Here is an 11,945-nt window from a genome sequence, read left to right on the forward strand (position 1 = left end):
GAGCGCTTTAACTTCTTAGTTTTTAGTTTCTGTTTGACCCTAAGGCATGTAATAAAATTAGTAGCTATTAATCTTTCCCCCGAGAGTCGGAAGCCAGCTTGCAGAATACGCTACTGCAGATGCTTGAAATCACAATTAGGGTCTTTAGTCGCTCATTGTGTAGCTGCGAAGGTGTAGTTATATTTCCATAGTTATGATTTGGTAATGCGTGAGCATTGTGCTCTGGGTTTCATCTCAAATCTCCGGTGTATGTGGCTGGGTTACTTCCTCAAGAATGTCAACGCGGCAACACACAAGGCATCCACACCAGTTTGCAGAGTTGGTTGGATTACAGGCGCAAAGCGAGCGGAATGGTTTCCAGCAATCTCCTCCTTAGAAGACTCTCCTCTTTCGGCCTTATCCCAAAGTTCCTGATCAATTCCTCCAATGAACCAGAAGGAGCAAGGAAGGCCCTGAGAAGTACCCAACGTAGAGAAATCTTCGCTAACGTTTGTCCGGGGAGTATCCCCATCAAAATCGTCAAAATGATCCTTAAACGACGCAGCAAGCTGCAAGGCCACTTGCTGATCATTCCAAGTAGGCGGGAACCGCCTCGTAGGCGTGAAGACCGGTGGTTTCGGCGAACCACTAGCAACACACTCCGCCTCAACAATACGGCGAATAGAAGCAATGATCTTCTGCCTCGTCTCCAATTTGACAGTCCTGAAATCAACCCCAATCTCAGCCTGATCCGCAATCACATTCTCCGTCTGCCCAGCCTGCAAGCTCCCGACCGTCAAAACAGCAAGATCACTCGGATCAACCTCCCGACTCACAATATCCTGCAGTCTCACAACAACATGCGCAGCAAGAAGAACAGGATCCACCGTCTGATGCGGCATCGACCCATGTCCCCCACGTCCAAATAGCGTAATCTTCATACTATCAGCAGCAGCCATAATCGTCCCAGGTCTCGAACCAACAGCTCCGGCGCGCATCCGCATCACATGCTGACCAAAGACATAATCCGGCATGGGAATCTTCGAATAAAGCCCATCGTCAACCATAGCCTGTGCACCGCCTCCCCGCTCCTCGTTCGGCTGGAAGAGCACAATCAACGTCCCGCTCCACGCATCTTGTGTGCGGGCCAGGACTTCCGCCGCCGCAAGAAGACAGGTAATGTGCATATCGTGTCCGCAGGCGTGCATTACGGGCTTTTCAATGCCTTCGGCATCGACCATCGTCACTGTACTTGCGTAGGGGAGGCCCGTGGCTTCCTTGACTGGGAGTGCGTCCATGTCGGCGCGTAGCAGGATGGTCTTGCCCGGGCCATTCTGTAGAACGCCTACCAGGCCATAGCCTCCGATGTTGGTGTGGATTTCGTAGGCTCCGAGCTTGGATAGATGGTCGGCGATCTTTTCGGATGTGGCTTTTTCTTGCAGTGAGAGCTCGGGGTGAGCATGGAAGTGCTTGTATAGATCTTCATATGGGTCTAGATTGACTGCTGCAGCTGCCAGTATATCTGAGAAGCCTTTTTGAACCATGTTGTGCACTGGTGGGTGATTTTCTCGGATATGGGGGGGCTGATGAGGGGAAGCTGCCAGGGGCCCCGGAGCATGCGGGGTCATTGGGCAGTTTGTCAGCCGATATTTAGCGGGCTTAGGTGCCCGAGGCCCCGGGGCTGGCATCGGTCTTCGGGTTCGCAAGTAAACAGTGACTCATAGGTTTGTCTAAATTCCGGACAACCCCTACCGAGCTGCATTTTTCAAGTAAAATGGATTGCATATCGACTCTTGCAAGATATGGCATTCGCCGCATTCCTTAATCTTTATGACTCTAAAGCAAGAAATAGCGAGGGACCGAAATGGTCCCCAGGGTGGTCTCGCCATAACATGCAAAGTAAGTGTAACTCTTCAGTACTATCCACAAGGTCAACATATACCGCTGATGTGTAAACCTTTCCATCAATAGGTGCCATGGTCTAGTGGTATGACGACACATTGTGGTTTACAATGATCTGTGTTAGCCCTGGTTCGATTCCGGGTGGCGCCAATTCAATTTTCTTTTTTTTTTCTTTTTTTTCTTTTTTGATTCCAGTTCTTCATCAACTTCACTCACATAAATAGTAAATTATAGTATTGCAATAGTAACTACTGATCGAAGACTTTTGATAATCTGACATATTAAACATTATGGTCATCTCACCTAAAACATTCACTCAGTCAACCGGCCAGGGCCAACTCCAGTTGCGAATATGTTCCGGATCAAGCCCATTTTCAAAGGCCTCGGCCTTACCCGCAAGCTGCTCATTGATCAATCTCTCCCTCGTGCTAGACGCCGTATTCCCAAGCGATTCCACCAAGTCAATCGCATCCACCGCGAGACTATACCGATCAGTCTGATTGCGCACGGCCAATTCAAACGGAGTATCGATATTGCCCTTCTCCCGATACCCTCTCACATGCAGATGATGTTGTCCGGGCCGCTTGTACGTGAGTCGATGGATAAGCCATGGATACGAATGGAAATTAAACAAGATGGGCTTGTCAACGGTGAAAATAGCCTTCCACTGAGTATCCGGCATTCCATGCGGATGTTGAATGGCTGACATCAGCCGGAACAAGTCAACCACGTTCACGAACCGCACTTTCAGCTGCGGGAGGTGCTCGCGCAGCAAGGCTGTCGCGGCTAGTGCTTCGTGCGTCGAGACGTCGCCGCAAGACGCAATCACTATATCCGGTTCGGCGCCTTGGTCGTTGCTCGCCCAGTCCCAGATCCCGACACCCTTGGTACAGTGCTGCACGGCTGCGTCCACGTTCAGGAACTGGATGTGCTCCTGTTTATCGGCGACGATGACGTTCACGTAGTTCTGACTGCGGAGACAGTGGTCCATGACCGAGAGGAGGGTGTTGCCATCTGGCGGGAGATAGATGCGGACTACCTCCGGGCTTTTGTTGGCGACGACGTCGAGGAAGCCTGGGTCTTGGTGGGTGAAGCCGTTGTGGTCTTGTCGCCAGACTGTGGCCGTGATGAGGATGTTGAGGGAGGCGACGCGGGCTCGCCATTCGACTTCTAGGCACTTCTCGAGCCATTTGCAGTGTTGGTTGACCATCGAGTCGATGACGTGGATGAAGGGCTCATAGCTGTTGAGGAGGCCGTGCCGACCGGAGAGAATGTAGCCTTCGAGCCAGCCTTCGCAGGTGTGTTCGCTGAGGATCTCCATGACCCGGCCGTCTGGGGCGAGGTTCCCGCCGTCTGCGTCTTCGTCGAAATATTCTCCCATCCAGACTTTCTTGCCGGCTTTATAGACCTCGGAGAGCTTATTGGATTCTGTCTCGTCGGGTCCAAAGAGTCGGAAGTTGTGCATGTTCTGGGCGACTACGTCTCGAAGGAACTTGGCCATATTGGCCATTCCTCCCTTGACTGTTCTGCCCGCGTTGATGTCTGTGAATCCGTAGTCTCGGAAATCCGGTAGATTAAGCGGCCGGCGTAGGAGACCCCCGTTACCAACCGGGTTGGCACTGATGCGCGATTTGCCTGTTGGTGCAAGTTCCTTGAGTTCCGGAATCAATGTGCCGTTCTCGTCGAAGAGCTCCTCTGGCTTGTAGCGCCTCATCCAATTCTCCAACACTTGCAGATGCTTAGTATTAGTGCGGACATCAACGATAGGGATCTGATGAGCGCGCCAAAACCCCTCGAGAAGATGCCCATCAACTTCTCGTGGCGCTGACCAGCCTTTGGGAGTGCGAAGAACAATCATCGGCCAGAGGGGTCGGAATGGGGTCTTTGTCTCGCGCGCTTTCTTCTGGTACCCCTTGATCTCGGTGACACATTGTTCAAGTGTAGCCGCCATGGCTTGATGCATACTGTCAAACTCACTTCCCTCCACAAAGTAGGCTTTCCACCCGTAGCCGAAAAGCAAGGACGAAAGCTCCTCGTGGCTGATGCGCGCAAGGACAGTCGGGTTATTGATTTTATATCCGTTCAGATGAAGAACAGGCAAGACTGCGCCATCGGTGATGGGGTTCAGAAACTTCGTGCTATGCCAGCTAGTTGCAAGCGGGCCCGTCTCGGACTCGCCGTCTCCAACCATTGTCAAAGTAATGAGATCGGGTTTGTCAAATACGGTACCGAAGGCATGCGAGAGCGAGTACCCCAGCTCGCCTCCCTCGTGCAAACTACCGGGCGTCTCTGGAGTCGCATGACTTCCAATCCCGCCCGGGAAGGAGAATAGCTTGAAGAACTTCTTCATGCCCTCTTCATCCTGCACTTTGTCCGGGTAGACTTCGGAGTAGACACCTTCTAGATAGGATTGCGAGAGGATCCCGGGGGCGCCGTGTCCGGGACCGGAAACGAACAGGACATCAAGGTTGTACTTCTTGATGAGCCGGTTCATGTGTATCCAGGTGAAGGATTGTCCGGCATCGGAACCCCAGTGACCTAAGAGTCGAGCTTTGAGATGCTCTAGCTTGAGGGGCTCTCTGAGTAGTGGGTTGTCGCGGAGGTAGAGCATGCCCAGACATAGATACATGCTGGCTCGGAAGTAGGCATGGGTTTTGCGGACTGTCTCGGTGTCGAGCGGGTTACCTTCCACCGTCGAGCGAGCCCTGCCGTAAGCAGAGATGCTCTTCTTATTGGATGCCATGTGTAATACTGACAATGTATGACTTCTGACAATTAAGATAGGGGAATTGATGAAGATAAGAGGAAGAATCTTGGAAACGAAGCTTTTATCAACCACAACCCAAGTCAATGACGTATACACACATAACACAGCTGCATTTTGATAGAACTTGAAATGATTTTCTTTCATTCACTTTGACTTGGTAGAAGTCTTCTTAGTATTGGACTCGTGCTTTAGATGTACTCAAGTGCCATGTTCTCTGGGTAGTAGGTAGAGATCTATAAGAAAATAAGAAAACTATTGCAGAACATTCTCTCCAGATGTGCCAAACTCAAAGAAATACTAGACAAGCAATTCAAAACGAACAAACATGAAGCAAACGGAGATCAAAGCTATATAATGACTGAGAAATTCACAAATTCACTCAAGATAAGGCATTTCATAGGGAGCAGTCATCTGAGCCGTAGTCGCGGTAGGAATGTTTGTTCCAGGGTTATAGTCGAACATCCACAGTTGGTTTGTTCGATCAGGAGCAGTTGCACAGTAAAGCCTGTTCCGAACCCATGGCCCATTCAACCGACCATGCACAGTGGGTTCACCATCCCTGAGACAAACTGGGATCGCCTCCCAGTCGGCAAACACATAACTGTGCTTTGCTGGATCCCACATGTTGACTTCGAACTCTCTGACCGCCATGGAAACATTGCTACCGTTCGCCATTCCGTAATTACAAACACCCAAGGACCGGGGCAGCGGATGCGGGTTCCCGTTATAATCGCGATCTAATGTTTGCAGGTACTCCACGTCCCTGTTGTATATGAGCATGTCTGAGGCCCCAGTGTCCTCAAGACATTTGAATGAAAGTGGCGTATTAGTCCGCCGTGGTGCTGGTGGAGCAGCAGCTGGATCAGATTGTCCCGGCTGCGGCTGAATGGCCGGGATGCGAAGACAAATGTCCATCTAGAACGGTTAGCACCAAAACGATGTCAATAAGACATGAGAAACATACATAATACAAATTCCTGCCACCGTCGTAGTTAGATGGCGGCGCGCCCCTAATTCGACTAGCTTTTAGAGACCCGGGCGTGGAATCCTCGCGCTGAATGTACATCTCGTTGGTATGTTGATCTTTCATAGAGGTTGGGAGGACTTACCCCTTCCACCCAAAACGATGCATGTCCTTTGTTTAGATCGTGGAGGACACGATATTCATCCAATCTGAACGGCCTAGGGCTGCAGAGCTGCTTTCCATCACACCAATAGGTGACAAATCCCGGATTCCACTGCAGTTTGCCCGTTGTGTAAGCTTCCACGATGGCACGCGCAGTTTTACTCATGCTTTCGGCATCGAGTTGATTTCCGTGCTTGGCCTTGTCCTCATCACTGGACTCCTTCGGATACCGGCCCAGTCCCGTCGCAAGCGCTTCCTGGATCTCCCGCAGCCCGTCAAGGCGTTTAACCACGGGCCAAGGCAGTCCAAGGTTCTCCTTCATCAACTTCCTAGGTAGCAAAAATTGGATCAGTTATAAATAGAATAGCCTGGGCACTGTATAGACTCACTGGCGTCCCTTCTGCTTTGCTTCGAGCTCCCGCAGTTTGAGTTCATAGACCTGAGGCATAATTCCATCTTTGATCCTCTCATTGCATCGTTTGATCTGCGCATCCAAGTCACTACGCATATCCATATTAGAATCAGTATCCATATTGAGCAATGAATCTACCATCGAATAGTCAGGACAGCTGGATCTTACTCAGGCAGTAGATCAGGCTCATCGGAATTCCAGCCCTTAGGGGCCCTTTCGATATCTTTGATCACGCCGTCCTTGGCCTTTCCCCAGGCCTGCTTTTTCCCAAGTATTGGTGGGTTTGGAGGTGGTGCCTTTTTGGCGTAATCGATCTTCAGGTCAGCTAGTAGTTTCTGTACATCGATGGGTGCAGGTTTAGAAGCAGCAGCATCTGTTGCGTCTCCATCCTTTCGCTTCTTGCTTGGGCCAGCATCACTGTCATCTTCTGCTCTGCGCTTTTTGGGTATAGGTAATGCTCCTGGTGATCGCTTGGCATGGCGACGGCGAGGCATCTCAGTCGGTGATGTGGCTGGTTCGTCTGTCGCCTGTTCCACTATTGCAATTCCGACAGAACTATCACGACTGCCCGAATGTATACTTCTAGGATTCAGACGTGTAATGTGTATAATGTGCATAGAGCCCGATCGATTAGAAAAGAAACCATTGAGGTATTTATATCTCGAGTAGTTTCCATGTGCATAACACCGAATGCAGTTTTTTCCTTACGAAGTCAAAGAAATCCGAGGCACAGACAAGACCAAACAAAGAGTCCGCAGAGTACCGAGTATACCGTGGGAGAAAATTGTCGGCTCTCTTTGAGATTGGAGACCATGCAGCAAGAGTTTCAGAACAGCCTTTGACCGTGCCCTTGACGTCCGCGTAGCGCATCTGGTTGGCCATGTCGGCACAGTCATGTTCTCTGTGAGTCCTCTTTTGGCTTGTAGCATCTCTTTAATCTCGATCTCTTCAAAGTCACTACCTCATTGGGTGTGGTTTCGATCCTCGCGGTTTGGACTTGTCGAACAAAGGTTGTGAATTCACCATTTCAATGCGAACTCTCCACGAGGGCTCCTCCAGGGCTATGAAGAGATCGACATTGACCAGTTATTTCATAGACCTCAGTCAGATCTTTGTACTTACCCGGGCAGGGTCCAAGAATAGATCAAGTCGAAAATAGATCGTGGCGCCATCGCCTACTGAGATGAATAGGTGATGGGTGTCTTCACTGTGCGCAATTGTTGCGTAAGTTGTGACTTGAAGATATCGTTTTCCTTTCCTCACTGAAAGTCCGAAAGAGTTGTGTCCCCTAACCCCATTCCTTGAAGGCCCGGCTCGGTCATTTGTTCTGCCCGATTCTCCTTCTCAACTCAGGATCAGCTCAGGATTCCACAATCATCCTTAGCAAAGTCCAATAAGATGATAATCTGTGGAATCAAATGCAAGAATCGGCAGGTCTGCATATTTACCTTGAGTTCAAGGTTGAAGTGGCTTGGATGACGAAGACGTCCATCGTGGCATCCGGGGGTAAACATGGAAGGTGCAAACAATGCAAACACCAACAAGCAGAATCTCGGAGGGAACTCTCCGCAGCCCAGGGCCCCAGGCTCAGGTTTGTTTACATCCCCACATCGATATTCATGTCTTTGCAGACATTCGACAGCAACTTGGAGCCTCATTCACATTGAGTCATTTAAACTCGTACTGCACTTTCAGCTACAAAATCCAAGTCAAGTGGAAGAACAAGTTCGATGTCCAACCTTGGTGACCCTCTCTAGCAAGGGTACCCCCTTGCCCCCCTTCACGCCTGGACAGTACAAGTTGGAGTTTCTCCACATTGACATCCAGGGGCCTTTTCCCCCTGCACATGACGGTTGTCGCTACTCTCGAACAATACTCGACGACTGGACACATAAGAGCGCGAACGCCAGCCGCTCAAGACGAAGGATGAGTTCCCTGGTTATCTCACGGGCTATCTGGCCAGGAATGAATACCCTGAGCGCCGCTGCAAGCGAATTCGCCTGGATCAAGGCGGTGAAAACATCACTGCTTCTCTCCAGTTGCTTTGCACCACGCGTGGTATTGAACTCGAGTTTCCCAACACCAGTCGAATGGAAAGGCTGAATTTCGCTCTTTTGTGTCCAGTCGTCGAGTATCGTTCCAGAGTAGCGACTACCGTCATGTGCAGGGGGAAAGGGCCCCTGGAGGTCAATGTGGAGAAACTCCAACTTGTACTTTCCAGGCGTGAAGGGGCTAGAGAGGGTGTTTTGGCCAGTGCACGGAAGAGTGGTTCTTCCGTGCCGGTCACATGCCGTAACTAGCCTACAAATCCCAGCAATCTTAGACGCCGCGATGAGCGTTAAACCAAGACGATTCATTCGACAGAAATATCTATCTACACCATGCTAAAACAGCCTAAAAGCCTCTAGCTTGAGACAAGCCAAGCACGAAGCTGAATTCTGATAGATCTTCCGGAGACTGAAGGGAGGCTAATGCCGGGAAGACTTAGTGGCGGCTACTGAGTTCCTCAGCTCGTTTGGTGGACGCATAGATGGTAGTTAGACGCCCGCCATGAGGCTGCATGGTCTAACAATAGTATTTCTGTTTTCAGATCCCAGTGCTGGTACTGGTCTTATAATTGAGCAGTATAATAGTACTCCCACATATTGAGACAAGGTGCCCCGTTAATGAACCAACATATTCTATCTTCAGTGCGCAGAGCCCGTGCGTACCCATAACGGGCAGTACTATAGCTGTGTCGAAGCCAATCTGCTCGTATGGAAGGGCTTGAGCTTGTCTCTGACCTAAAGAGGAGTTCAAGCAGCTGTGATGGGCTTGAACTTGTCTCTGACCTAAAGAGGAGTTCAAGCGGCTGTGATGGGCTTGAAGTGGCTTCTGGTTTCGGGCGATGGCCAAAGAGCTATGAGGGTCTCGAGGTTGTTGTTGAACCGGGAAAGGAAGTCCCAATCAGCAGGGAGGAAGCATATTATGTATCTGGACCGGACAGAGCGGGAACAAGCATATCTGATGGCACACCTGATGATGGTCCGAAAAAAACTGATACGACAAAGGGTGCCAAAAGAGTATGCGGACTCCGACCTACCGTGTTTCGGTCTCTATTAGCAGTCTCAATATTACTTGTGATTGCTGCTGCGGTAGGATGTGGGGTCGGGGGATCATATCTGATCAACAAGATAAAAACCCGGGGGTAAGTGTTCTGTCCCTTTCCAGAGGCGATATTCGTCTGACATTGTCCATTACAGCTCTGACCCAGTGACGTCCGGATCTAATACCACCTCTACCTCTGCATTGCCCATCAGCGGTACATCCGACAGCAGCACGACCTCAACGACATCCGAAGCTGACAAGGGTTCCAAAATGCCAATAACAACCGGAGCATCTTCTTCAGAAACCACAACCGTTTCCAAGCCATCCAAAACATCATCAGCGCCCGTCACATCAGGCACGACGGGGACAGCTGCAAATCCATGTCCCGGTCAGAATATGACCACAGTCACCGGCTCTGATGGATCGGTATTTACGTTGCTGTGTGCCGTTGACTGGCCCAGTGGTGGTCGAATAGCATATGGCGATGGCGAAGTCAGTGACTTGACGAGATCGACTGAATACGACTTGAAATCCTGCATTTCACAGTGTGTGGAGTGGAATACGGAGAATGATGTGAAATGCAAGGGAGTCGCCTACTCTGCGAATTTGACAGCTTCGTTCGAGGGTGGACAGGATGGGAATTGCTTCTTGAAGGATAGTGTTGGCAGGTATTATCATAATGCTGGTACGTCTATGGTTGCTGGGATCTTGGGGGGTTGAGGCATATACTTGATCTTTACCTTTTGCTTGTACATAAAAACTATTGGAACGAGGATTGATGATTGGATTTTAGCTCCATGCTTGTGCTATCGGGGCTTAGTGGCATGCTTGGTCTTGCTGTCTTAGTGTATACCGAAAGCAAGGGAAGTGTGCGTACCCTACCTGCCCCGGTCACTGAGAAGAAAGACCTCAAATTTAACATAGTTGACAGCATGATAACAACCTGCTGCCTCACATTAGGGTTCTAGCAAAGCAGTGATATGCACATGGATCTATAGCTACAGTCCAGCCGTACCGAGCCCTAACTCGACCCCCCACCTTGCGCCAGACTTTCTCTGCCCCCTGTGCGATTATTCTCTAACCTTTTGATGGTGATCATATTTGCATGTTTCACTGGCAGCCACCAGTCTTCAGGGTTAGTTAGACATACATCGATAGCTATCACTCACGCGGCCATGTTGTTTCGGGTAGATGCTCATACAGTATGTAGGTAGTGGTATCCATTCACCCATCATCGGCGGTGCCTCTGAACAGTTCATATGAGACTGCATATGGATAGGATTTCACACCGGTATACACAACGCTAGTCTGCTGGATTTATAGCTGAATATCGAATCGATCCGAGCATTTATTGGGCTTATTGTATGGTTCGCTTGGGAACTCTCAGCCACTGTCATAAGATGGCCAAGGTTAGCGAAGGTCGGGAGTTCTCTATATAACTACACAGTATAGCGTATAATGAGATGGATGTAGATCCGGTAAAAGAGAACACACTTCTCGTTCCCCCTTTGAATCTGATCTGATACATCTGCGACAATAAGGTAAGAGAAGTCATTAATCATAAGTTGAATAGTCAGATCTGCCAGTTAGTATACATTGGTTTTAAGGAAACAAAAAGGTATCAATCTAGACTCCTAGAGCAAGCACACCCCAAATCGCAGCAAAGGCATTTAATTAAACTCCATGAAAAACCCGCCAATATGGCCAACCCAGTAAAAGATGGATCAAAAGCAATCTTAAACAAAACAAGGAACACACTCAGAGGCTCTGTTGAAGTGCCAATTATCAACAGAGCCATGCGATCAGATCAGATCGCGCACGGCATCTTGCCGCATCTTAGTCCACCCGGCGGCGCTGAGCAGCCGGAGCATTCAACGTGGGCTCCTATAAAGACACAGTCAGTGATAAAGTTTTTAAAGACCCCTTTGACGGAATGGAGTGCGAACCGAATCAGCACGGCGCTTGCGGTCGCCGCCTTCCGCCTCTCCACTGCCAGCAGGCACAGTCTCGGTCTGTGCCGCTTGAGATGGGCTGCTAGGCCCATCAGCAGAGTCGGACTCTGCATTCTGTGCAGTCTCCCCCACGGTAGAGACTGCGCAAACGGTGTTGTTAGACCCCTGAACATGAAGACCATTTCTGATGTTGATATTCAAGGGCCTCGGATTGCCAGTCTGGTCAACCAGATTGTCAGCCCTGTTGAGGGCGCCAATGATGACAGCTGCCAGAGAAGTGAGGCGAGTGCCAGAGCCATCGGTTTGATCCGGCTGAGATGAGAGTCCAGACTCCGGAAGCTGGATATTATTCCCGTCTCCGATTAAGGTGACCGATCTGTCAATGGTGATGTTGATAGGTGATGGATCCATATAGTCGTCCTGATCAGCTAGATAGTTTGGGACAGTCATGACTCTGGTCCCACTTGGTCTGGTGATAGAGAGGGTATAATGAGGTGAGGCTGGCGTTGGAGTCGTCGTAGAACCAGAACCAGCGTTGTGATTAGCAGCAGCGTTGCGATTGGCTCTGAGTTCAGCGAGCTTGTGAAGTTGGTGTCGCAGAGAATCTGTTGGAGGCTGCATTTTGTAGTATTTAATCAAGTGACGAACTGAGAACTCTATGTAGGATTCAAGACAAGGGAAGCTTGGTACAAGAAGATGGGGGGAGAAAGGAGTGAGAGG

At 49.9% G+C, this 11,945-nt stretch overlaps 5 protein-coding genes across 5 annotated transcripts; 1 reads left to right on the top strand and 4 right to left on the bottom strand.

The window, feature by feature from the left end:
- Window positions 1–260: 260 nt before the first annotated feature.
- N7515_002882 (M20 family metallopeptidase) lies at window positions 261–1,523 on the bottom strand (the record flags this gene model as incomplete). The annotated part of the gene is made up of 1 exon (XM_056663626.1): window positions 261–1,523. One exon carries the CDS (start codon window positions 1,521–1,523, stop codon window positions 261–263), a length of 1,263 nt encoding a protein of 420 aa, XP_056525739.1.
- Window positions 1,524–2,197: 674 nt separating this feature from the next.
- Window positions 2,198–4,624, bottom strand: N7515_002883 (phosphoketolase family protein; the record flags this gene model as incomplete). The annotated part of the gene is made up of 1 exon (XM_056663627.1): window positions 2,198–4,624. The coding sequence occupies one exon, from the start codon at window positions 4,622–4,624 to the stop codon at window positions 2,198–2,200; it is 2,427 nt and encodes an 808-aa protein (XP_056525740.1).
- Window positions 4,625–5,023: 399 nt separating this feature from the next.
- On the bottom strand, window positions 5,024–6,680 carry N7515_002884 (uncharacterized protein; the record flags this gene model as incomplete). Its single annotated transcript, XM_056663628.1, has 4 exons — window positions 5,024–5,563; window positions 5,758–6,103; window positions 6,164–6,274; window positions 6,355–6,680. The coding sequence occupies 4 exons, from the start codon at window positions 6,678–6,680 to the stop codon at window positions 5,024–5,026; spliced, it is 1,323 nt and encodes a 440-aa protein (XP_056525741.1).
- A 2,262-nt stretch (window positions 6,681–8,942) lies between these two features.
- On the top strand, window positions 8,943–10,241 carry N7515_002885 (uncharacterized protein; the record flags this gene model as incomplete). The annotated part of the gene is made up of 3 exons (XM_056663629.1): window positions 8,943–9,373; window positions 9,429–9,941; window positions 10,067–10,241. 3 exons carry the CDS (start codon window positions 8,943–8,945, stop codon window positions 10,239–10,241), a joined length of 1,119 nt encoding a protein of 372 aa, XP_056525742.1.
- Window positions 10,242–11,186: 945 nt separating this feature from the next.
- On the bottom strand, window positions 11,187–11,846 carry N7515_002886 (uncharacterized protein; the record flags this gene model as incomplete). The annotated part of the gene is made up of 1 exon (XM_056663630.1): window positions 11,187–11,846. The coding sequence occupies one exon, from the start codon at window positions 11,844–11,846 to the stop codon at window positions 11,187–11,189; it is 660 nt and encodes a 219-aa protein (XP_056525743.1).
- Window positions 11,847–11,945: the final 99 nt, after the last annotated feature.

This window comes from Penicillium bovifimosum, assembly GCF_028826915.1.
Source record: "Penicillium bovifimosum strain IBT 22155 chromosome Unknown utg000002l_segment0_segment0, whole genome shotgun sequence".
NCBI classification, from domain to species: Eukaryota; Fungi; Ascomycota; class Eurotiomycetes; order Eurotiales; family Aspergillaceae; genus Penicillium; species Penicillium bovifimosum.